Source organism: Protopterus annectens, chromosome 11.part0 (genome assembly GCF_019279795.1).
Source record: "Protopterus annectens isolate FY-2018-M chromosome 11.part0, PAN1.0, whole genome shotgun sequence".
In the NCBI taxonomy this organism is placed as follows: domain Eukaryota; kingdom Metazoa; phylum Chordata; order Ceratodontiformes; family Protopteridae; genus Protopterus; species Protopterus annectens.
Genome location: NC_056745.1, coordinates 1,137,085,357 through 1,137,112,424, shown reverse-complemented (window position 1 = coordinate 1,137,112,424; position 27,068 = coordinate 1,137,085,357). Strand labels below are relative to the sequence as shown.

The following is a 27,068-nucleotide window of genomic DNA, read 5'->3' as shown; positions in this document are numbered from 1 at the left end:
GACAGTGTGCACCATCTTCTCCTCATCCATGGCTTTGGCAACTGTTTCAAAGACGTCAACCAAGTCTAACAGGCATGTTCTCCATTTGACAAAACCAAACTGTGTGGGGTGAAGCATTTGGAGGTTGCCAATGTCCTTGTTTATAAGGTCCTCCTATCCTGTTTGTAATTGAGCCTCCTCTCCCTCTAGCCTTGGCATATTTAATTCTTCCACAAATATTTCCATTTGTTCCTTTTCTTGATTTCTATATTTCTCTGCTTTATACAGACTTTCATAGCATTTATGAAATATTTCTAATACTTCTACAGGATTCCTAGTTATCTTCCTTGTCATAGGCTACCTTAGCTTGGTGACAACCCTTTCTACTTTCTGTTGTCTGAGTCATTGTGCTAAAAGGTTTTGTACACTAGAGTTATTATCAAAAATACAGTTGCTTAATAGCAATCTTTCTAAACTCATGTATATTATCAAGGTAGTCCCTTATTTTTCTATTTAGCATTCTGTGGTTGCTCCTCTTCTTGTTCTGTGAGAGTTCCCCTATTTTGCAATACTTTAATATTTGCCAGCCCCTCTAAATAATTTGGGTTCATACTATAACACCAAATGCTGAAAACAGTGAATGGTGTTACATCGACACATATTCAGCAAACGCTAAAAATGTCGAAACCACAGAACAGCGATTTCTTTCCATAGGAAAGAAATCGATGTTCTGTGGTTTCGACATTTTCCATAGGAAAGAAATCGCTGTTCCAACCCCCCCCAAAAAAACATTAAACACTTCCAAACACATACCCTAACCCTAATTATACCCCCCAAAAAAACAGTAAACAACTAAATACACATATACACGTAAGCCAACCATACATCTAACAAAAAAAAAAAACAGTAAACATTTTAAAACATATGCACTTACCTTAACCCGCACCCTAACCCTAAGGTCAGTAACTCTTGCACATTTACATAAACGGTTCCAAACACAAACACTTACCTTAACCCTAATCCTACCCCCCCAAAACAAAAGTAAACAGCTAAACACACACACACAAACGTAACTCAACCATACATTTAACGCAAATTAAACACTTTCATACATATGCACTTACCTTAACCCGCACCCTAACCCTAAGGTCAGTAACTGTTGCACAATCACACTCGGGAGCAATACCGGACAAGGGACCACACTACACTCCAAAACAGGCAAAGCAACAAAGTGGTCAAGCGACTTCTTTCCCAGGGAAAGAATTAGCTGAACCGCCACTTTGCTGTTTTGCCTGTTTGCCCTACATGCATCGACAAAATGCATTTTCGTCGTTCTAATATCAACCCAATAATTCCTACTTCTTAACCATATTTTCTTTTTTTTTTTTTTTATTTCCACCCTATTTTTAATTTCCATTTTAATTTCATCCCATTCCCTAAATATATTTTCAGAAGCAGTTTCTGTCTTCTCTAATAGCCCCTGAATAATTTCCAATACCCATTCCTTAAATTCCTCTCTTTTTAACAGATAGGTGGGAAAGCATCAGTGTCTAATTTTATTGTTATTTTAGTTATTGGCCCATGATCTGAAATAGTTATTGAGTGCATATCAAGACCTTCAATTAAATGCATATGTTCTTGTGAATGTAAATTCTATCTAGCCTAGCCCAGTTTTTGTATCTTGGGAATAATACGTAAATTCACAGCTTCCATGCCAAATATTTTCATAAATTTCTTTAAACATTTATCCTGCTTTGTTATATTTCTCTTTCTGGGCCCCCAAAAACATCTGCACTGTTGGAAATCAAATTCCAATCCCCAGCTATAAGTAATATTCCTTGCTGAAAGTTGATTATTTTTCCCAGAATTTTATTTAGATCTATTATAGCAGTTTTCAGTGGAATAAAAATACATGCCAGTGTAATCCTCCTCCCTTGCCAGCAGTCCCTTAGTACTGCAAATCTACCATTATTGTCTTTTTTTCCTTCTCCTATTACTATTGGAGCTCCACTTGCAAATAATATAATATAATCTGGTTTTGCCTTATCTTTATAGCTCTCCCAGCTGGAAAACACTTTACTGCTTTCAGTAAACATTTCCTCCAAGCCATTTTTCTTCCTTTGCCCAGGTATTCTGCTGAATAATCATCCTGAAAACCTTTCTTTATCAAATTCACATATTCATTTCTTTCCAAGTGTATCTCCTATAGTATAGCTATTTGACTTCTACATTTTTAACAGTCAACTACTCTTTTTTATTTATCTGTGAGACTATTAAAGTTTAAAGACATTACAGAAAGAATCATATTATTGAAGGATTATTATTCCCACCTTTTATGTATAATAACTTTTTTATTAAGTGTCTAGTTCCAGCTTTTTTGTTACATGTGTGCACTGTTTGATAGGTTAATCTTTTTTGGGCCTAGGTCACATCTTGCAGAACTTTTTGTTTTACTGAAAGCCCTCAAATAAAAATACATGCACACAACCAATACCCCCTAAAACCTGCTAACTTAATAATAACATCTTCAAATATTGAAGTTTTACCCCTTGATAGGAACATAAGTTCCAAACTGACAATCATACACACAGACTCAAACTAAACAGAAATAATGCTTATCCATGACAAGACACATGATAGAGCCTGTGATTCTAATAAGTGCTGTCTGGTTTTGCCCTAACATTATTGCTCTCCCAGCTGGAAAACACTTGAATGCTTTCAGAAAACATTTTCTCCAAGCCATTTTTTCTTTTATCAGATTGCCTGATAGTGACAAGAGTACCAGATACAGGACTGTTTACTACAAAAAAGACCTTATAATATTCAATATTCTTTTTCATTTACTTTCTTTCTGTCAAACCTTGTTACTATATAAAGCTAACACAGTCACTCCCCTATTTAAGAATAAGAAAAACACTATTTTTTCTTTTGTCATGTTCTTTTAACCAGATCCCCCTTTTTTTACATTGTAGTGCCTACATCTCTTAAAACTAAAAATGGAGAAAGAGAAAAGAAGGGAGAAACAAAAATAATAAACAGAAGCACCTATTTACATTAGTATCCCCATTACACTTAAAAATAACTGAAAAAACTTTATAACATGCATTGTTTTACTTGTGGTTAACTCTCTCCCTCCTCTTCCCCTCTCCAGTGTATTTTTCTGAACATTAATGACATGAAGTAGGGCATATGCTTTAGAGTCCCCTACAATTTTAACAAAGTCCAAGAAAGTCTAATATTTCCAGATTCTATTCCTGTTCACCTCCATCTACCAAACCCTGTCTCTGCTTCGTCTGCAGTGCACTCGTGAGTCTTCTAGTCAACTTCTGTTCTTTTTTCTCTCTCTCTATTATTTTCCATTGAAACACTGGGAAAAGTTTCAATGGCAAAGTCCCTCTGTAGTCTTTATTACCAGAAGAACAAGAAGAATGTCCTTCTGTTTCACAGCTCAAGTTTTGTTGGACAAACTTTTATATTTCTTCTTTAGCATGTAATTCATCAAAAAATGTTTTTGTTCCTCTAGGGAAAAACATTTTGAAGATAGGTGGGTAAAACAGTCTGACTCGCATGCCTGCTTCTCGGCATGCCCTATACAATGGAAAAAATGTATTCCTCTTCTGCTTGGTTTGCAATGTGTAGTCCTTCTCCACAAACACACTGCTGTCTCCCACTTTTAGTACTTTGTCCTTCTGCCACAGTTTTGTCAGAATCAACTCCTCCTGCTGATAAGACTGCATTTTTGCTATTAAAGGTCTAGGTTGTTTTCTCATAGCTAGGCTTGAAGCATACACACAATGTGGCCTTTCAATTAACAATTTTTGTTTTGGAATACCAGTCCAGTTACTTATTTGTACTTTTATAAAATTAATACAATCTGTTCCCGCTTCTCTGGTCCAGCAGAAAAATATAAGGTTTTTCCTAATGCTCTACCTGTAATTCTATTAATTTTTGAAGCATCTTTTCTTGTGCAGTCTCATATTCAGCCAGCCTTTTCTTCATTGCAGCCTCTGAGTTTTCCAGTTCTGTCACCTTACCTGAATATCTTTGACATGTAGTGGGAGTCTGTTCCAAAGGTATGGTAACCTCTGGGAGACAAATCTGTCCCTGCAGCAGATTCTATTAATGTCACATACCAGGTTAAGTTCTTTAGAGCGAGTAACCCATGTACCATTTGACTTGTGGATATGCAGCATTTCCAATAACGCAGGGTCAGAGACTGCCTTATATGCAAGGCAAAGATTGCCTCTCAGTAGTCTCCATAAAACAGAATAAAGTAACAGTGATTTCAGATGACTCACATAAGACAGATGCTGAAGACCTTGAAGTTTCCTTGTGAGGAACCTTTGTGGTTTATCCAATTGCTGCAGGTGCTTGGAAAGGTACATACTAAAAGGGGTGTTGTACTCAATTATTGGCCTAATGAGGGAAGAGTACAGGGAGGTTATAACTTCTTTTTTTCTGCAGGCAATGCCCTTACTTATGATATGAGTAATATAGAATGCTCTATATGTCACTGTGGAGACATGGTGATCAAAGGTATGGTTGCTGTCAACCTGTGTGCTCAGGTCTCTCACCATTGAGTGTGTACTTAGGGTGTTGCTATTGATGCAGTAGTTAGCAGGAACATTGCTCTTACTGAAAAGGGTGATAATACACTTTTTCCATCGAGTTTAAGGCCATGACTTTCGCTCCAATCATTTGTTTGTGTAAGACCATCTTGTAGGATGTTGACATCATTTGGAGTTTCTATGACTGCTCCCAGTCTGCAGTCATCAGCAAACTTTGTCAGCCACAGACCTTTAGGTTTTGCTTGTACTTTGATTCCAAACAGTAGGGGTTCCAGGACTGATCCTTGTGGAGCACCACTGTTTATAGGTCTACTGTTGGAGGTGGATTTCCCCATTTTGACTATATGTCTTCTATCAGTGACCCAGTTAGCGACACATCTAATGATATAAGGGTTGATGGGTAAGTTTGTCAATGATGCCTGAGTGGGAATAGTGTCAAAAGCCTTGGCTAAGTCTAGGCAGACTGTATGCACAGATTTTCCCATTGTCCAGGGCCTTGGTGACTGTCTCAAAGAAGTCCACCAGGTTTAACAGGCATGATCTCCCTTTGACAAATCCAAACTGAGTAGGGTCAAGTGTTTGGAGATTACCTATATCTTTGTTGATACAGTCCATGATGATTCGCTCTATGGCCTTGCAGATAAGGCTAGTTAGGCTAAGAGGTCTATAGTTCTTGGGGTCAGTGGAAGCACCACCTTTGTGCAAGGGAATAACAGTGGCCATTTCCCATTCAGCTGGGATGAAGCCAGTGCTTAGACTATGATTGAAAAGAGTACCCAATGGTGTTGCTAATTCTTATTGGAGCCTATATAAAATGCAGCATGGGATGCTATCAGGTCCCATAGGTGCTGTGTGTTTGGCCTTAAAGAAAGCATTTATGACCTGCTCTTTAGAGATACTAGGTAGAGGACAGGTGGTAGGGATGTGGCGTGGACAGGGGAGTGACGTTTTCACAGAACCTGTCAGCCAACAGGTTAGCTATGTCCACAGGGTCAGTATATGTGGTATCATTAACTACCAGTTCGGCACAAATCTGGACCTTTCCTTTTAGGTTATGGATGTAACTAAAGAATGCCTTATGGTTGTCTTTAGTTGAGGAAGATAATTTGGATTCATAGTTTGCTTTGGAAGATTTCACAAGAAGTCTTATTTGCTTGTTTAAGCTGAACAGGGAGTGTTTTCAGTTTAGGGCTCGCTCCCTCTTACTCTTAGACAGCAAATTTCTTCCTCTTATTGAAAAGCCTGTTAATGGTAGTTGTCCACCAGGCAGGTTTGCTCTTCCTTGAGGAGCTTGTTTTGGTACTATCAGGTGTTTGTATAAAACACTGGTGTAGAACTCGGCATAGTTGCCAATTCCATCTGAGGGGTGCAGTGAAGCTATTTATACCATCCCGTAAGAGGTCATGATCTCCTTAGAAGTTTTTTTAGTTTAGTTGCTACTTGGGGGGGGGGGGGGGGTTCAGATGTGATAGTTACTTCAAATGAGATTGATTTCTGGTCAGATCTCACCAGGGAAGCCATCGCAGTGGGGGTGCTACAGTGGTCTTCCATATTAGTAAGCACCAGATCCAGGATGTTGGCATCCCTTGTGGGTATAATGTTACTAATGAGAAAATAATATACAAGGAATATACAGTGCATACAATTACTGTGCGTGGGATGTAAAAGAAAGCAAGGTATGTGTCAAATAAAGGGAATAAAAGGAGGGAGACAGAGAGAGGGAGAAAGAGAAAGTGCATGGGGGTAAGGTTTATTGGGACATACTCAGGTTCAGATCACCTAGGCAGCACTACTGCAGCAACATGTTTACTGGAAAACCAGGATCTGCTCACCTGATAAAGCACCATGTATACATAGGACTCCAGTGGCTTGTCAGACAGGTACTTTATTGAATGCCTGACTGAGTTAAGCAGACTGTGTGAGAGGCGCTACAGGCTGTATTGGATCTGGGGTAATCCAGGAGTTCAGTAGTTTACTTCTATTTCAACATGCCTTATGACAAAATATACGCAATAAACAAACATAGTTTTATTTTTAATATTCAGTTGTTGTTCTTCTTCTTTCGTCTTTTCCTGGCTAGGGGTCGCCACAGCGGAACTCCAGTCTGTTAATGATTGGCAGTAGATTTTTGCTGTGCCGAGGTGCCAGCGCGACACCCAACCTTCAAGGAAGGCACGCCCATTCACGCATGTCTTTCAAACGCCACTCGACCACGGGGAGGATATGCAGACTCCATACAGAGGGCACTCCAGCCGAGAATTGAACGGGTGAACCTCTTGCTGAGGCAACAACGCTACCACTGCACCACCCCGGCTTCTATTTTTCCTGATACCTAATATGAAATAGTCTTAAGTTCATGATGCTATTATGGAGAGTGTGGTCAGCTTAGGAGCCCCACCAATATGGTCCAAATTGAGCCCTGCAAATTCTAAGGCCGACCCTGCTTGTATAATAGAGTACTGAAAGACAATTTCTGTTTGCATTTTACTAAATAGTTATTGATAGACGTGTTTACTAAATTTTATATCTTTTCTCAACCTGAAGCAGTAGCTAAATATAAAAGCTGATTATGTTGCATGTTTTTAAATGATAAAAGTATTTTTGTAACTGTGGTTCTAATCCTTTGTAGCCAGTACAAATATATTGCAGACTTAGAATAGCACTTAAATGTCTTAAGGAAAGGCATTAATAGAGAAAATCCTGTTACTTCTGGAAATAGCAATACTGCGGTACTAACAGATAACATGCAACAAGATAAAGGGGCGCACTCATTTAATAGCCAGATTACTGTAGTCTCTCATAAGAAAGATACAGATACATGATGTTTCAAGTATGACTTCTATTGCAGTTTTTCAGAGTTTATTTACAGATACTAGTAATCAAGCAGATGTAAGTACTCTGAACAAGATTAGTAATGTTTGACTGACTATAGCATTAACTAATACATTCTAAACACATTACTTCAAATACAGAATAATTTAATAGAATGGTAACACAAGAAGTTAGTCACTGGCTGAATGTAGAATGACAAGGAAAGGTTAATAAGCGATCCAGAGTCTCAGATAGTCCAACAAAGACAGTGAGTCAAACAGATAGACAGACATACAAACTTAACAAAAGAGCACAGTAGGAGAACATATTTCATCCCTCCTCCTATCACAAGTACTGATTACCAACAGATAATTGATTTAAAATATCATCTTGAAACTGAACAAGAAGTACTAGTATTAAATGATGCAACTAATAACTATTCACATAGAAAATGTTACTGTGTCTACCTTGTCTGGTGCACAATTAGCTGAAGTATAAGATATAATACAGAAGCTAATACCTAAGTAAGTGTGTTGGGTTACATGTGGGAACTAATAATGTAAGGGGTGTTCCTTTTTAGCATATGAAAAATGCCATTATTTTATTATATTCTAAAATTGTTTCAAACAAAACTGAAGAGATTCTAGTGAAGCCATTCAGTCTCCAAGATGTAAGGTTACAGATTTACTACAGCTCGCCAGTATAATAACTAGTTAGGCAATGGAGTCCAAGGAATGCTCTAGAACTTACATGCAGGGAAGATGCTCTCCTTAATGATTTGATATTTTCTACGGAAGGGCTTCACTTGAGTTAATATTGTACAGAATCTGCTAGGAGAAAATAATCCATTAAGAATTTTAGAAGGAATGACAGCAGAACACCCTGGGTCTAATACTGCTTCCAAAGTATACTTTGTAAAGCACAGCAAGAAATAATTAGAATTAAAGGCTATATGAGGACTTAAGAATTCTAAAATAGTAGTAATTACAGAAGCATGGAACACTTCAGTTACTCATATTGCAGGATTTAATACATTCATGAAAGCACTTCTATTGGTGACCTACTTGTTCTATTGCATCATTCTATAAGAGCATGGTTAAACATATATATATATATATATGTTCACAATAAGATTATTTGCTTAAAATCTACAAATATTCAATGTTTTAAAATCTTAAAGTGTTTTGTTATCAAAGCTTATCAATAAGTCAATAATGACTGAATGGTTCTACCTTGCTTTGAGCAATTTTAATTCCCTGAAAATAGAATAGGAAGCCTCAAAAGTATCTTCCTGGTAAGAAGCAGAATTTACTGATATGACGAACTTAAAAGTACAAAACAGAACAGAATTTCAACATCAGTATTCACAAAAATTTCAAAAATCATATTCGACCTTAACCACTAAGAACATCTGATCATAATGCACTTAATATTCAATGTATTATTTCACAAAGGAGTAATTCCTTGATCCATGATGCACAGGAACAATAAGTTTGATTTTGAAATGATAAGGATATATTTATGCCAAAAGGCTGGCAGCCAATGTGTGCACATGATTCATCTACATATGGTTGGAATTATTTAAAAACTTGGTGTGTCAAGATGTCAGGGAATACATGTGAAATAAAAACAAAAGGCAAACAATGAATAAATAAATAAAATGCCATATCAGTAGAATAGGTAGTTACAACATAAGAAAATAATCTATGCACACTATTCTTAAGAGACTTTCAACTAATGTGAACATAATATTAAATGCCTTACAAAGAAGTTAAAAATGCTATTAAATATGAAAAGTGAAAAGTGAGAACAGCACTATATTTATTGTTGACAGGAAAATGGTTTACTATAAATATATAAATTCTCATCTACCATGACCACATCATGGAGGCCCACTAGAGGTTAATAAGGTTTGGCTATGTGCATCTAAAGAAATGCAAAACACTTTAAATGGCTACTTTGTAGACATCACTAAATCTCAGTCTATGAATGACACTGATACAGCTTCAGATATAAATCTTGAGAGTACATTATGTCCTACTACAAATTTACAAACTATCCACTCAGCCTTAAGGAATATTAAGCAATCTTGTAACATGGGTCCATGTAACATTTCAGGACTTATGCTGTACAGTGTGGCAACTCTACCATATAAATGGCAAACAGATAAGTCAAACTACATAGAATCAAGGTAATTCAGCAGTGGGATGCTAGCTTGGGGCAACACACATTTTGTTTACCGGGAAAGTCCGACTGGACACGTCGTTTTCCAGCGGAGGCCTGGGGAGAAAAGCTCCACATTGAAACATACAGAAATACAATATACAAGTAGAACATATATGGCACAGAAGTTAAAATACTATCTGGATACAGTTTGGAAAAGCAGTTATACATACAGACTAGTTAAAGAATATCACAGTTTAGCTAATACAGAGTAATTCTTAACCTAACTGATAGAATCAGAAGATTAACAATAAGCAGAGCGACACTGCATCATTAAACCTTTCTCTATAAGAAAACAGTGAGACCAATATGACAATTACACAAGTTATGAACACAGTTTACTAAAAAAATTGAATTGTCGAGTCTTAATATGCCATCAGCTCTACAGTGTTATATTACTATGGAGTGTTAGTTTGCAGAGAGACATAGTCAACAGAATAGACAGACGGGATGGATTTGTCAGTAAGTGAAACAAAGTAGTAGCATAGTCAGAGGGAGAGATTAGGACAACCATTTATTGAATACGTGGCTTTTTAGTATTGTTTTAAACTGGGCTAGTGATGTAACCATTGTAATGTTTTCTGGCAATGCATTCCATATTTTACCTATATAATTTGAGAAGAGGGAATCTCCAGCTTGGTTTTTGGTTATATACTGGTTTTTATGTGATGTTTGTTAGTGGATCATAGGGGTTCTGTTAGTGGTATATGGTTGAAGAAATGCTTAATAGGGCAGGTGTTTTCTCAGGTTCGAGTATTTTATGGGCCATGGTTAACTGGATGTAGTAAAGGAGATGGGGCAGCTCTAGCCAGTTGATTTGCTTGAGTGCTACATATCTGGCAATTTTGTTATAACAAGATTCAAGTTTTGCTAGCTCAGATTTTTTTAGATTTGTGAGTATGGGAGCTGTGTAGAGCTGTGTGGAGTGAGATTGGGTAATGGTAGTTGTAGTATTTTTAGTGAAGTAGTGTTTGTTCCTAAATAGTGTTCCGAGTTTTTGCATATTTTTTTTACTGCTTGGGAAATATAAAGATCAAATTTTGAGTTGCAATCAGTTTTGACTCCTAAAGGTTTGGTGTTTGGTGACAGGGAGATGCTGGTGTTACTTAGTGATACAGTGTTGAAAGTGTTAGTGGGTGGGGCTGATTTAGTGGGTTGGAAAATCATAAGTTTGTTTTTCTGGGGTTTAAAATTCATTGAGAGTTTGTAAGCCAGGTCTCAACGGCTAGAAAGGATTGTTGTATTAGGTTTTGAAGTTCTTGAATAGAGGAAGCAGCACAAATCATTTTGAATCATCTGCATATTGAATGAGGGAGGCTTGTGGGGTTGAGATGTGGAGGTTATTTCTAAATATTGAAAACAGTAGTGGGCCTAACACTGAGCCATAAGGGACACCTACAGTCACTGGTAGAAGAGGTGAGAAAGTCTATCGCCAAAAAACTGCTTGCTGGCATCCAGTAAAATAATCCTGGAACCAGGCGAGGGTAGATTGGAAAAAATTTAGTTTGGCGAGAACATTTAGATGTTTACTATTAGAAACTATATCAAAGGCTTTTGATACGTCCAGGAAGACAGTGGATACATAATTAATGTTGCTCCTGTGATAGTTGACAGTACTGGTAAATGACATTAGCGTGTTGATGTACTATGGTATGATCGAAAGCCATGTTGAGTATTGGTTAGAAGTTTGTTAGCATGTAGGTAATTAGCAACTTGCATATGAATGACCCTCTCCAGTATTTTAGACAGTGGTGATAATATTGTGATTGGGCGGTAGTTGGAAAGATCTGCTGATAAGCCACCTTTATGAAGTGGTATTATGTAAGAGGTTTTCCAAATGGGAGAGACTTGTTCTGCTCTGCAGCTATTGATAAGAATTGATATATGATAGGCTATATAGTCTGCTATTAGTTTGAGGAAATCGGCAGGTAAGTTGTCTGCAGCTAAAGTGGTACCATAAAAAATAAATAAGCACTGCTTAGGTGGCATAAAAATGTTAAGCTGTTGTATGGAAAGAATGAAATGGAGTAATGGGAACTGGTCCCTTGAAACCAGCATGCCGGAGTTTCCAGGTGGGAAAATTAATATTAACTTGCTCCCATTTAAGAAGTAGATGGGCTACAAATGACAGAAGTCTTTGGGAAGTCTAAAGGAATATGTACAATTTTTTTCTGTTTCGGGAGTGAGAGAGACTGTTCACGGCCTGGACAATTAACCCTAAGACGGGTGTCCAGTGAGAGGTCCATACTTGCCATTAGAACACCTAGTAGTGGAGATGACAGAGGTTGCCTGTATCACACCAGAGAGATTCTGTTTTGTTACACCAACAGCAGTGACATTTAACCTGTGCTGGAGTAATAGTTACTGTTTCCCTGAGTTTGTGTTTGTGGGTTTTTATTTTGGGGAAGAGACTGATTTCTATAAGAGACATTTACTTTTACAAGCTTGTAAGCTGTGAAAACAACACCATTTTGTCGATGTTTAGTCGTTATCTTGAATGTAGCAAACTAAACTTTTGATTTGCTACAAGTTTCATTTATGCTACCATTCTTCCATTATTTATTTTCCTAACAAAAATGTAAAGCCCGTTTATGTTCTGTTAATAAATGTTATTTATTTAGAAGAAACTGGATCTGTTTACTGCCTAAAACAACACCATACATTAAAAGAAGACAGCATATCTACTACAAGAAAATTTTCAATTTGGTACTTTTCAAAGTAAATATATGTAGGGGGTGGAATGAATCACTGGTTGTCTCCATATACAAAGCAGTGAGTAAGCAGTGAGGTCCAGAATTATAGGCCTGTTAGTTTAACATCAATCATGGGTAAATATTTTCAGAAGCTTTTATTGCATTTTCAAAAAATATCTAAATCATACACACCAGTTATGGATGTAAACAGCATGGATATTTAAGAAAAGTTCAACTTTGACCAGCTAGCAATTTTTTTAATAACTTTATTAAAACACAGAGATGTGTATACGCGGTGGTGCAGTGGTAGCGTTGTTGCCTCACAGCAAGAGGTTCTCCCTTTCGATTCTCGGCCGGAGTGCGAGGAGTGCCTTCTGTGTGGAGTCTGCATGTCCTCCCTGCGGTTGGGTGGGCATTTGAAAGACATGTGCAAATGGGCGTGCCTTCGTTGAAGGTTGAACATCGAGCTGGCACCTCGGCATTTGTGAAAATCTACTGCCAATCATTAGCGGACCGGAGTTCCGCTGTGGCGACCCCTAACCGGGAAAAGCCAAAAGACAACAACATTAAAACACAGAGATATTAAACAGTCCATGGCATATAATATTTAAAGAAATACAGAGAAACTACATATACTTAGACAAACATGCAGACTCTACCCAGTGTAACACTCAGCATATTGAAAACAAAAGAAATTTCATTTGAGCAGTGACACACAAATAATTATTTAATTAACATCAAGATAATTATGTATAAACAATGTTGCTTTATCTGCCAGGAGTTAGTTACTTATGTCAAAAAAGCTACCCCCTGTAAGACCACTGGGTTATGAAACAGACCTATCTGGAAAAGGGTAGTATGACTCCTAAGCCACCAGTTTGCGTTGCAAATGCCTCCTAGTACAGGGATATTCTACATGCATCTCCAAGTTGTGCAAGTCTTTGACCATCTGCCAGAAATCATCCACAGATACTGAGTTGCTTCTCTTCGAACCCCTAGTAATAATCAAGTTGAGAAGATGCAATAAATTAAAATCAGAATCCAGCAGGATAATCACTGGATTCATCTCTAAAGGAAACAGACTGGAATTTGTATTCACTTTCCCAAGCCATAACTTCTCATAAAAATCTTGATACCACTTTTTAAGTGAACTTAGCCCTAGGCACTCCCAGAAAATATGCAGCCAAATGCCAGGAACCTTTAGGCTGCATCTCTAGCATATCACAGAGAAAAACTGGTAGGTGTATAAAAATGCTTAGATAAACACTGCCAATCAAAAAATGCGTATTTGCAGGACTTTGAGGCATATCTAGTCAACTGTATCATTTTAGCCCAGTTATCATGAAAAATGCATATGCCTAATTATCTTTGACACATTAATCTGCATTTGTAGACCATACAACCTTTTGACTCAATAAACCTTTATAAATGCCCAACCCCCTTTGGTATTTCCTTCTCTGGCCTCATCCCACCACTTTACCTAGATGGGCAGCTTTCTGGAATTTTATGAAACAGTGTTTATGGCCAATGACCAGGGACTTGACACACTACCCTGTGAACCATCTGACATACTAGCACACCTAGGAATCTTGAATGCTGTGAAGTACCATTATATAATCATGTATAACATACAATGGGTTAAATTATGGCTCACCAACAGGACATATAGATTATCATTTTTGGCAGCTTTATCAGACACAAGGTGTGTTAGATGATGGAAGCTCCTCAAGGATCTGTACTGTGGCCTGTATTTTTTTAATTTAGTGTTTGTTTAGTGTAAAATAGTGTTTGCCCAGTTTACACAGTTGTATAATTAGGATTATTTTATCATATAATGCAGACATATCATGTTAAATGATAATTTACAGAAGTTATTAACTGGTCTAGACATACAGGTTAACAGCTTAGCATGCAAAAGTGCAAATATATGATTTATGGTAAAAGATGACTTAATTATAGAGTTAAAATTGGTAAAAAGAAATGTAAAACTACTTGTTGCTGACCAGGTTAGTCCTAATAGGCTAGTGGCTTCTTTTCAGGGGAAACCAGAGGTGGCATTCATAATGACTATCGGAAATTTGGCAAGGACACTGAGGAACGTCCGCACATTCTGTGAGACTCTTTATATCTACCGGAGCTGTCACCAACTCAAGGGGGGCCTCGGTTTAATGTCTCATCCAGACGATGGCACACTCAGGAATGTAGCATCTCCTAATGCAGCACTGCAGTGTCATTATTGGAAAAATCCAAATATCTAGCGTGAGAATAAAACACACAGCCTTCTGCATCATATGTGAGTGCGCTACCTGTTGAGTTACTGGGACCACTTTTTAACTTTAAGGAGCATTTTAATATTACAAAAAATAAAGCACTACAGCAAGTGGGTGACATTTTAAATATATGGATATGAAGGACTTGGGTATTCCAGCATTTCATTTAAATCATTAGTAAGACCATTAATGGAATATAGTTCATATTTTACTCATTTAAAGTAACTCAGATATGAACAATGTGCATTCCTTAAGTTAATTTCATTAACCAGACAAAACACATATGCATGGAGGTTGAATTTAATAAGACTTTTTAACATTAGTTACCACTTAATATAGGTAAGTGCTGATTGATTTATAGAAACTTCAGTGATGAAATTTACATGACTATGCTTGGCTTAATTTATATACAGATGTTATAAAATCCACAGATGTATGAATGTTGTGTTCCGTATCACAATAAATTCCACATAAAAAAGGGAGAGACACTTTTCAAACACTAGCAACAGTAGGGTACAAACTTCATTTGGAAGTGAGAATGACTGACAACCCAAAACGTTTTAAAGTAAATATTAGATCACTAGATGAGGGACACAGCTTATATTTATAAATGTTAAGGAGACAGTGTTCCTTGATGGCTTCATAGCCTGCACACTGGTCTTTAGAAAATATGAAATTATAAAACTCTCTTTTTACTGTGATACTATATTTATTACATTGTATACATTATATATTAATAAAAAAACAATCTTCTGGCCTACCTTAAATAAATATAAGGAGACTGTAATTGTATTCCTTCATACAGAAAAATTTCACCATCAAAATAACATGAATCATCTGGTATGTCACTTAAACCTATTCTGTTTCATTGCTAAATCAACTGTGCTGTATGCAAAAGTGAAATGTTCTACAATTCAGGAAACATACCTAGCCGAGTACTCTCCGGTATGGGTTTGTTGTACGAGTCGACATTTAACCCAAGTTTCTCCAGAAATTCTCCATAACGCAGTGCACCAGTGTATCCTGTGTCATAATGATGCCAAAGCCTGAAATTGTCAGGTGTAAAGCATTATTTCTCAATCTCAAAATGCATCCCATTGAGACATTAAACAAGTGCTGTGAGACACAATAAATGTATAAAATTTTAACATAAAAAGAGTAATTTATATACAGTATTTACTATAATAAATATAAAAAATTTTAACGACTTTTAAGACTAGAATAAAAGTGCTCATGCAGGAACATTGGAACTGTGGTATTTAGTAATTTCATCATATATTAACTGGGTAAGTGAATGCATTGCTGACTCTTTTCACCCAGAATCTGGCACATAATTGAAATGGGTATATGCACAGATAATTCAGAATAACTTGTCACCCAGCATGCCTTTGGGAAATATAAAAAAACTGTAGGATGCTTTCGAGGAAAAGCTTCCCTGTATAGTGGTTCAGAAGGGAACAGTCCATGTAATAGACCATGTCAGGTAATCTACAATGGCATAAACATGCAATGTTTAACATTTCTGGTAGTACAGCTGCTGTTAGAAGGAAGCTGCTTGGTTCACACCACAGGCGGAACTTCTCCTATTAAGACCGATACAATTTCCTACTGCTAAGTTTCCTTGCTTCTTGCACAATGCATACCTCTTTTTTGAACAGACAATGTTTACTGTATCATAAGTTGATATAAAACATATGTATTATACTGTCCTCAAACACGTCAAACATAATACACATGTAAGTGGTAAACTAGAATGATTATATCCATATAAAGAATTTGTAACTTATGCATTTCAGAACAAGTCTGTCTGCTGAACATCATTTTCTCATAAGGGTTCATATCATACTTACTTCACTTTATCAGACTAACATGCATTTCAATAAACAGCATGTCTTTTCTTTCCCCTTTAAGAAAACCTGACTAGACATTGTCCCCATAAATTTAGCAAACTAATTTTAAACTATATACAAAGACTTGTTTTACACAACAATAAGCAAGGAATCAAAACCCTTTGATTGCACTGGTGAGATATCTCTTCAGTATACATTTATCCTTTGCAAGGGTAAACCCTGAAGACTGCATTTCAATCAGTCTTACAACACTGAGAATTTCCATTTTAGTTGTACTATGTCAGCGAGATGATTTACATGTTTAAAGGGAAAGGAAAAGAGAACTCTTCATGTCTTATCCATTGTGCTCCTTTTCCAACTGCTCTTTACTAACCCTGATTGCTCTTTCTACTTCCTCATCTATATACCTTCACCACTTCTTTAAATACACCTTCCCCACCTTTTTTCTGCCATTTGCATTACTAGCTTATATACAAATATCTGTCTTTGGTGCATCCATTCTCTTCCATTTTTTCTCCTCGCTTTACTTGCTAACAGCAAAATTATCCATATCAATTTCTGTTGCTCTTAGCATACCTGTACTGTCTCGCCCAGTAAATAGACCGTCTTTATAATCTGTACATACGTTTTTAACACTTTATCTACCAAATCCTGCAAAGCCTTTTTGAAACTTTCCAGGCCTTTACATTCCCAAAAAATATGTGCCCATGTCCCTCTTTGCTCACCCTCACATTTAAAACAGCTCTCATTGGTGACTGGAAAAAAGAAGTTATGTACTTTGCCAAACATTCCATGTTTGTAGTGCATCTTGCCTACATTCTTGGTGGATGGGTTCGGAGCCGAGACTCGGCCGATACTGAAGCTCAAGAGCTTTTACTGGCTCAAGGCTATCCCCTATCCCATGGTGCATCACGGCAATTCCCCAGATCTTGTTTGCAAGAAAGTAACTACATACATAATAATGATTATACTATCAATAACTATGTACCTACAAACAAAGGTACTTTGTATTACTATCCATGCCATGTGGACAGACAAATATAACATGGTCAGACAGCATAATGGATAGTCCACCAGTTCCTCCAGGATACAGGAAGGGTGAAGGAGGGTGGGACGCAAGAATGTAGGCAAGATGGACTACAAACATGGAAGTTATGGTAAGTACATAACTTCTTAATGTTATGTAGTCCTATCTCGCCATAATTCTTGCTGGATGGGACAGTGTCCCCAGCACCTTTATCCCAGGTGGCTCAAGCAAACAGACTCTTCAGCACACTGGACCCAAAGGATGACCTGCCCCGGGAGGCCAAATCCAATTTGTAATGAGTGACAAAGGTATGAGAGGTCTTGCCCAAGTAGCTGCCTCACAAATATCAATTGGGAGCTTTGATCTGAAAACATATGAAGCTGATACTTCTCTAGCTGAATGGCCTTTTACTTTAGCAGGTAGTTGTTTCCCAGCATTTTGATATGGTAGTATGCATCCTGAAGATCTACGGGGCACATCCAATTGTCTTTTCCGATAAATGGAAAAATTGACTGCAGAGTGATCATACTGAACTTTTTTTTTTTTTTTACAGACTTGTTTAGCTTGCTGAGATCTAGAATTGATCTCCATTCCCCGGTCTTTTTTGGAACTAAAAAGAATTGTAAGTTCTGGATCCTATTTGGTCTGTGGGGACTTCTTGGATGACTCTTTTTTGAAGCAACGAGATGACCTCTGATGTTGCATGGTCTATATATGAATGGGTGGCACATCTGGTAAAGACAGATTTACAGGGGGATCGGAAACAAAAGGTATGAGGTAACCTCTGGAAATTATATTTTGTACCCATCAATCTTGAGAAATTTGTAGCCAGGCGCTTGGGTAGAGTGAGAGATGACCACCGGCTGCCTCCAGAGATGGACAGTCGGGCAACCCCTCAAGGGCAATGAAAGGGACAATCAGAGAAAGCATCTCTATCACCCTGGTGTTGCGGACTCCCTCTGTTGTGAGTGCGATGTCTTCCATTATAGCCTCCCCCTTTGCCTCTAGGGGAGGGCTGACCTTGTGCCTGAGGGAAACCTTTTTGGGATTTAAGGAACCACATTTTCCTTCCTGTTTGACTCTTGGGATAGGGTCTAGAAGGAAGGGAGAAATGGACTTCGACAGCAGATAAGGTTTTTCCTTCCTGCTTGCACCTGGTCAAAGTCTCTTTTACCTGAGGTCCAAAGAGAGTTGAACCATCAAAGGGGACATTGGTAAAGGAAGACTTAAAGGATTCTGTAAAGTTGCATAGATGCATCCAGGAATGTCTCCTAAGAGAGATCCCTACTGCGGCTGCCCTGCTCACTCCATCAGCTGCATAGGAAATCAGCCTCATGGAGGAGTTAGCAATAGAGGTAAAGGTGGAGAAATGCGCAGATAACTTATCAGTAGATCCCAAAGCTACTGAACCATGAAGGGCATCTCCCAACTCCTTCAGGAGATTCCTTTGAAGTCTAGTAAAATGGGACACGTAAATTCAGTGATCATAAGGTAAATGCCGCTGAAGAAAAGGTACGCTTTTTATACCTATCCATCGTCCTAGACTCTTTATTAGGAGGATGGATATTTGAGGATGTCTCTGACCACTTCTTCTTCATGGCCGCTGCTACCACCATAGCATCCACAGAAACTCCCTTAGTTAGAAAAGATTTGTCTTCTGGAGTGGTTATAAATTTGTTTGACCACCTCGGGACAGGCTCCACTGTGTCCGGACAGGTCCAAGCTTTCTGGGATATGATTCCTAAAAGTTGGTCATGTGGCGGTGTCACCCAGGAGGTGGAAGGTCGGGAACCAAAAGCCTCAAGTTACACTGATTTGTCCTCAGTAGGGTTAGAGGTCTTCCAGTCACCCCTCTGTCTAAGGATTTCATGAATGTCCGCAAATGAGACATCCTCAGAGGGGGATCTTGGGGACCCTTATGACTCATCCAGATCAGTGTCCAAAGTGACAGACTCAGGTGAGTCAATGTGCTTCCTCTTACAAAGTCTCTTCCGAGGGACCACTCCACTGGGATAATCTGGGGAGGTCGCAGTAGAGGGGACAGCTCCAATGGGGGCTCCTTGGGGCTCTGGTTCCCTACACTTAGGGGCAGGTGGGGGAGAAGAGGTTGCTACCGGCTGCTGGAGGGACATTGGGTCCAAAGGCAGGGCTTTGGGACTAGACAAAGCTTTCTCTATTGCTTCAAAAGCCTTACCACCCCACTCCGAAGAAGAACTCCGCTCCGAGGAAATGGAAGGCCGACTCCAAGCAGGAGGGACAGGTTCTGAAGCAGATGTGGGAGCCGAGCTCACACGAGCCAAAGCACCGAGAGAGAGGGTCGGTTCCAAAGAAAAAACGGGGTGATTATCCCTCTGGGAGTCGACTCGAGAGCGTCGACTCCCAGACCCCTCGGCTCCAGACTAAGCCAATGAGGATAAAGTTATCGGTTCCGAGGAAGAAGGAAGAATTCTCGGAACCGAAGGTTCCAGCACTAAAGGACCTGAAGCATTAGACTCTGAGAGCAAAGCAGTCGGAGGAGGAGCAGTAGCCTGAAGATGGGATGGCTCCGAAGCCTTTGGGTCTGGAGGAGCTAAAATTTTAGCCAGCGCCGGGTCACAGAGCAGCCTCTTCACCACCGGCTCAACATCCTCATCAGAAAGTGTCCTGGAGGAATGGGTGGAGGTAGATGGAGATCTCCTCCTTTCCAAAACAGGAGATCTCAAGGTTGGTGAAACCGGTTCCAAAACAGGGGAGTGTCTCGACACTGATGAAACAGACGGCACAGAGACTGAAGCAGCAGAATCGGAGCCAGAACTCTTCGGCTCCGTCATTTTAGATTTCTTTGATGGTTCCGAAGCCGGAATCGATGGAGATTTCCTTTTATGAGTTTTGAGAACTGTCTGACCATGTTCCAGCTGTTTCTGGAAGGAACTAGTCATAAGGCCTCTATCAATTTCCTTTTCCTTTCAATAAGAACCTTAGTGCTGAAAGCATGACAGAAAGTACAGGGTTCTTGTAAATGAGCCTCTCCAAGACGGTACACACAGCTGGTGTGACCGTCAGTCAACGACATTTTTTGAGAACATTTGTCGCATTTTTTAAAGCCAGAAGGGCGGTGTTCTTTATGTTCTCTGTCTTTATCTTTAGACATATTTTTACTAAGAAGAAATAGAAATATAACAAAAACAAACCAATAGTATAACTATATAAGAAGAATAAAACATATATATTTTTTATATAGACGGGGAAAGACTAACATTCAGAGAGGAAAGGCCCTCTAATTTAAATGGGCAACTATGGCCCTATAACTAAAATGTACAATCTTTAAGAAAAGGGGAAAGGGGAGCAAGCACTCACTACAATCACTCAGATAATAGGAAAACAATAGTTAATAGAAAAAGGTGAAGAAATATGGTGAAAAATATCAAAAGTTATCAAAAACTTTTACTTAGCCAACGAGCCAGTAAGAAGACAACCTCAAAGCTTTAGCGGCAAACGAGATCTGGGGAATTGCCGTGATGCACCATGGGATTGGGGATAGCTTCAACCCAGTAAAAGCTCTCGAGCTTTAGTATCGGCCTTATCAGTATCAGCAAGAATTACAGCGAGATAGGACTACATAACATCATTCATTTTATTCTGCTAGAAGTATAAAAACATCTGTACAAACACTTGCATTGCAAAAAAAAAAATATGTGGGATTTCATTGACTTTGTGGTACACCTTGAGAATTGCGGCATTTGTCCACATTTCTGCATAATAGTCTTAATGCCCTGTTTTTTCTCCCAAGGCTCCTTTTCATTCTAGGCTGTTCTATGCTCCCTCTCTGATTTCATGTGTATTCTTTCCATTCCTGTTCAACTAGCCAACAAATCCTGTACATACTTCATACAGTCACCCCGTCAATCCTCTCTGGCACTCCCACGATTTCAGGTTCCTTCTCCTGGATATATCTTGCAAATCAATTAATTTTGCCTTGATATAGTCCAATCTCATGTCTTCCATCTCTGCCTTCTTTCTTAACTCTATATGGTCTTCCACCATTGAATGGATTGCCATAGAATGGTTAAGTGCTGTTTACACAGTCTCCCATTTTGTCTTTTGTGTATGCAAATGCTCCCTTATGGTTTCCTTTACCTCCTTCATTTCTCTCCATATTGCATTTAAGGACACCTCTTGATTTTCTTATTTCTCCATTTCGGTCTTTCCTCCCTTCTTCTTGGCCATCTCTCATATTTCTCATGCAACTTCCGCTTGCTCAACAATCTTTCCCTGTTTATATGGTGCTTTTTGATTTTCTTTTTCATTCATATGCCTATTTTCAGCCTATAACTTGTAGCCACAATGTGCATTATCTTACTTCAACTTGTGTTAAGTCTTTGGGTTTAATTTTACTTTCCAAAATGGCCACTGCAGAAGGAACATGCAGCTACTCAGGAAGCACCATACTGGAGATTCCTCCAGAATGTACCTCTTGTGAGAAACTGGCCGGGAAGGCAGATCAGGCTGGGACCATCCACAATACTAGATTCGGGGTTTTGAGTTTGGGAGGCATAATTGACGACCTTCTTGGGTCAGAAGTTTATGCACAACTGGAAATGCACTTGCTCCTCTGTTCATTTGGTCCAGAAGAGAGAACCACAGTTGCCTTGGCCAAAATTAGGGTACAAGTAAGAGCATTGCTCCATTCATTCTTACTTTTTGCAGTACTCTGGGGATTAGGATTATCAATGGGAAGGCAAAGAGGAGCCCCCTATTTCAGGATATGAAAAATGCAATCACTGCCAGTACTTCCTTGCATAGATACCAGGAGCAATACTTTCCCACATCATATTTTTAGTTTGAGGCAAGCAAATCTCTGTCTTTATCCACTTTATGATTAGACCCTGGACGATTCTGTGACTCAGTCTCCACTCCTGACTGGTTACCTTGAATTTGCTCAGCTCACGTGCTACAGTGTTCAAATATGAAGGGATACAGCACGCTTGAATTTGAAAGCCTAGATGAGAAGAGGTCCCAGGCAACAACTGCTAATTTGCACAACCGGTTCATACTGGCTTTTCAGGGACCACTATATTTTCCTCATATGCACTCTGGCAAGGGCAGCCTTGAGAACAGAGGCTAAAATAAAGCCCACAGCTCTCAGGAAAAGTCTGTTCAAATTTACTGTGGCCTGTTTAACTGCATGCAGCATCATGTGACCAAAATCCTGTGAACAATGTCATCATAGTGGGTTAGTTAAAAGCACAATATTTTTTATCAGTGTTTTTGTAGAGGGGCTGCATTCCTTGCATTGCCAACATGGGGGCTCTGTCTCCATACCCCAATATTTAAATATATCATTCTTTGAGTTTCCACTACCTCAGAAAAACATGGCTCACAACATTGCCTTTTTCTGCAAAGTTGTGTGACCTCAGAGGTAGTATACTTAGAGACTGAGGATCAGTCAAGAACACAGCCCCGCAGGAAACAAAAATAGTAAATGTGTTGACTTTTAGTATCCTGCTTTGGTAAAGTGCACAAATGAACAGCAATCTTCATTTTATTTATTTTTTAATTGACCAGGTTAGTGGTCTACCATTAAACTCTTTTCAGACACTGCACAGGCCATACGCCAATACGAGACATGCAGAAATAAAGAAGTTATGTCTTAATATAATGTTCCATCTGTGTTGTAGATCTTTGTTCATTCATTACTGTTAGGACTTCGGTTCCATCCTCAGAACCAACACAGCTGTTACCAAGCTCGCACCAGCCAAAAACTCTCAGCTAAGACCTACCCACAATGCCCCTCTCACAATCTCTACAGATGGAGTTTGCCCACCCCTATAGTATACAAATAATAAAAGAGACAGTAGGAGGCTATGTCTGAGCAAATACCTTAACTGGGGAAATCCTAAAGTCCACCAGGAGTCCAGGCAGGGGGAAGGAGGGTGAGAAGTAATGAATGAATAAAGATCTACAACACAGATGGAACGTTCTGGTAAGATATAAATTCTTTATCTGATGTTGTAAATCTTTATTCATGCCTTACTGTTAGGACCGAGTCCCAGGCTACTTGAGACCTGGGTGGCCCTAAGAAAGGACATTCCTGAGCACCATAGAACCAGAAGATGCTCATCCCCTGGAGACAAAATCCAATTTGTAATAAGTTATAAAGGTATAGGGTCTTGGTCAAGTGGCTGCTGCACAGATATCATCCCTAGAGGCTCTGGAATGAAAAGCTACCTAAGTAGCCATCGATCTAGTCAAATGAGCCTTTATTCTGGAAGATAAAGACACTTTGTTCTGATGGTAGATGAAGGTAATGGCATTTCTAAGCCAAGACGATAAGGTAATTTTGGAGACAGGCCTACCCAATCTGGGTCCTGCAAAGGCCACAAACAATTGATCCATTTTTCTGAAAGATTTAGGTCTGTCCAAGTAGAAACAAAGTTGCTTATGAACACCGTGGATATGCAAAAGATATTCTCCTCTATTTGAATGGTGAGGGAAAAAGACCAGCAGGTCTATAGATTGGTTAATTGAAAACCCAGAAATTACCTTGGGCAAAAAGGAAGGGTCAAGTACGTAGGGACACTCTTTCCCTATGAAAAATCAAGTAAGGTCTCTTGACACTCAAGGCCTCCAACTCAGATACTCTTCTCGCAGAGGTAAGGGCAACTAGAAGTATAGTCTTCCAAGACAAAAATTTCTTATCACATTATTATTTGAATTAGAAGGTTCAAAAGGATGGCTTGTTAATGACTGAAGCACCAATGTCAAGTCCCAAGGCTCTACAGGGGGCTTAACAGGAGGTTTAACATGTAATACTCCATTCAAGAAGGTTTTGCACAGTCAGTGTGACATAACAGAAGAATTATCAAATCCATTGTGAAAATTTGAGATAGCCGCTAAATGCACAGTAATTGTCAATGCTGAAGCTCCTGCATGCAATAGGGTAGTCAGGTATTGCAGGATCTTTTGAATAAGCATGGAGAAGGGGGTCTAGGTCTTGATCTTTGGCCCATGTAGAGAACCTAGCCCACTTTCTAGATTAAATTTTCCTGGTGGAAGGTTTGTGCAAAGCCAGAAGAATCTCATGAACAGGAGATGAAATATCAGGTAGCCTGGCACTCATCGGAAGTGGAGAAACTAAGCTGTGAGCTTGAGGCTGTGGAGATTGGGGTGAATCAGTCCCTGAGAGTGAGATAGCAGACCTTGGGACTAATCCAGGATCCACGGGCTGTGAATCAGATAAGGCCATAAGAAAGGGAACCAGAGTTGACGGGGCCAATAAGGGGCAATGAGGATCACTTTGCTTCTTAACCTTTGAGCTTTCTGGAGGAATTTTGGGATGAGGGGAAACGGGAGAAAGGCATACAGCAGACCCGGGGGCCAATCATGTGTTGGAGCATCCCTCTGTGATTACCCCTGAGGGGGGAATCAGGGCAAGGTAGCTTCTGCATTTGTTGTTTAGGGGGAAGTAAACAGGTTGCAGCAAGGCCTGCCCCAATGGCGGAAGATCTGATCCGCTATTACAGAACTGAGGGACAACTCGTGAGGCATCAGAATGTTCCTGCTCAGATTGTCCGCAATAAGGTTGGGACTCCTGGGAATATGCATTGCTATAAGAAAGTGGTTGGAGGCCATTGCCCAGTGCCAAATTCTCATGACTCCCGACACAGGGAGCAAGACCTGTTTCTGCCTTGTTTGTTGATATATCAGATGACTGACATGTTGTCCAATTGAATTGCAATGGTCCCGGAAGGAAGGGATGTGTGGAACGCTTGCAACGCTAAGAGGACTGCCCTCAATTCCAGGACATCTACATGCAAATTGGCCTCCATGGGGACCAGGTGCCTTGAACCGTCTTTCCCTGGAAATGCCCCCACCCTAGCAGGCAAGCATCCATGGTCACCGTGGCCCTGAGCTGGGGAAGGCAGAACGGTCGACACCAAAGATTTGATTCTGGCTTCATCCACCAAAAAATTTCTTTCTTGCAAAGGTTTGTAAGGCGTATCAAGTGGTTGAGCGGATGGGTTAAGATTGACCATTGAGATTAAAATAGCCACTGTACTAGTCTCACATGCAGCCGCACCAGTGGAACTAAGGTAATGGTTGCTACCATAGATCCCAATAGCTGTAGTACAAGGCATGCTGGTACAAATGTCTGTGGAAGGAGGATTTGAATCTGGCTTCTTATTTTTGAGAGCCGGTGAGGAGGAAGGGGAGCTTGAGAGGATATTATGTCGAAGATCACTCCAATAAATTCCAGTACTTTTGTTGGCGACATCTGAGATTTTTCCATGCTGATTGTGATACCTAAGCAAAAAGCAAGGCCTTGAGTGTAAGAGAGGCTGTGAATGAGAAGATCCCTGGTCGTGGCAGTAAGGAGCCAATCATCTAAATATGGAAACACCTGGAATCCTTGTAGTTGGAGATGAGCTACTAGGACTGCCATACATTTAGGATCATAGTTATATACTAGGCTAATGACCACCAGGGCCTTTATAAGCCTAGCCATGCAATCCAACCCAATTGTGTCCCCATGTATCATGGGTGTTATTAGGAGGGAGTATATTACTTAGAAAGTTTCTACAGGTTATGTGTAGGTGTTAATGTTAATTTGGGCATTACTGTCTGTTTCTGTCCATCAGCAACAGGGGAGCCAGACCTGGGGAGTTTCAGATTTTCCATCTATTCCCATCTATTGGGTTCATCAGAGCTTGATCCAACGATGCCTTGTATGCCAAGCACAGATTTCCTCACAGTAACCTGTAAGAAACAGAATACAGAAATAGGGCTTTAAAGCAATCCATATAGAGCAATGTGTTTATAGCTATTCTTCTGGTAAGGAACCTTTGTGGGAGTTTCAACTGTTGCATATGGCTGATCAGGTACATGCCAAAGGGGGCATTATGCTCGATCTATAATTTAATCTAATATTTTAAATTTGTCCCTGTTTTGGGCCTTTGTCCACCATTATTTTAGGCTTTGAGTTTGGTGAACACTCTGGGAGCTGTTCAGAGACCAAAGAGCAGTACCCTGAACTGGTAGTGATTGGCTCCCAGCCGGGAGCGGAGAAATCTCCGGGAGCGTTTATCCATCTTTATGGGGTAATACGCATCCTGGAGGTCTATACAGCACATTCAGTTGTCCTTCCCTAGAAAGGGAAGGATGGACTGTACCATGACCATCCGGAATTTCTGAGGTTTTATGAATTTGTTTAGTAAGCTGAGATCCAAGATTGGCCTCCAGTCCCCTATCTTTGTTGGCACTAAAAAGAACCTCAAGTAAAACCTGGATCCTCTCTGGTCTGGTGGGACTGGCTGTATGACTCTTTTTCTTAGCGGCTTTTCAATTTCTAAGGCTGCTACCTCCCTCTTACTGGGTGAAACATCGGGGATCCATTTTGACGGGTCTGGGAGTAAGATCGAATGGGATATGACAGCCTCTGGATATTGCTGTCTGCACACATGCATCCTCTGTTATGAGTTACCAGGCCTGTAGGTGCAGGGAAAAATCGACACCCCCTGACTGCTTTCAGAGGAAAGCAATCGGGCCACTGTTTTGGAGCGTTGAAAGGGTGGGCCGGAGAAGGAATCTCTAATGCCCTGGTTGCACAGACCCCCTCTGCCTCAAAAGGGACATCTTCCAGATGAGTTGCCCCCTCTGGCCCAGGGGGA

The 27,068-nt window shown here is 39.6% G+C and overlaps 1 protein-coding gene across 1 annotated transcript in view; it reads right to left on the bottom strand.

The window, feature by feature from the left end:
- The window catches only part of EFCAB6 (EF-hand calcium binding domain 6), a 3,527,179-nt gene that overhangs the window by 2,504,713 nt on the left and 995,398 nt on the right, over positions 1–27,068 (bottom strand). Inside the window, exon 7 of the mRNA XM_044088493.1 lies at positions 15,472–15,590. Within this exon, the coding sequence (XP_043944428.1) occupies positions 15,472–15,590 (119 nt within the window). The remainder of the gene's footprint in view (positions 1–15,471; positions 15,591–27,068) is intronic.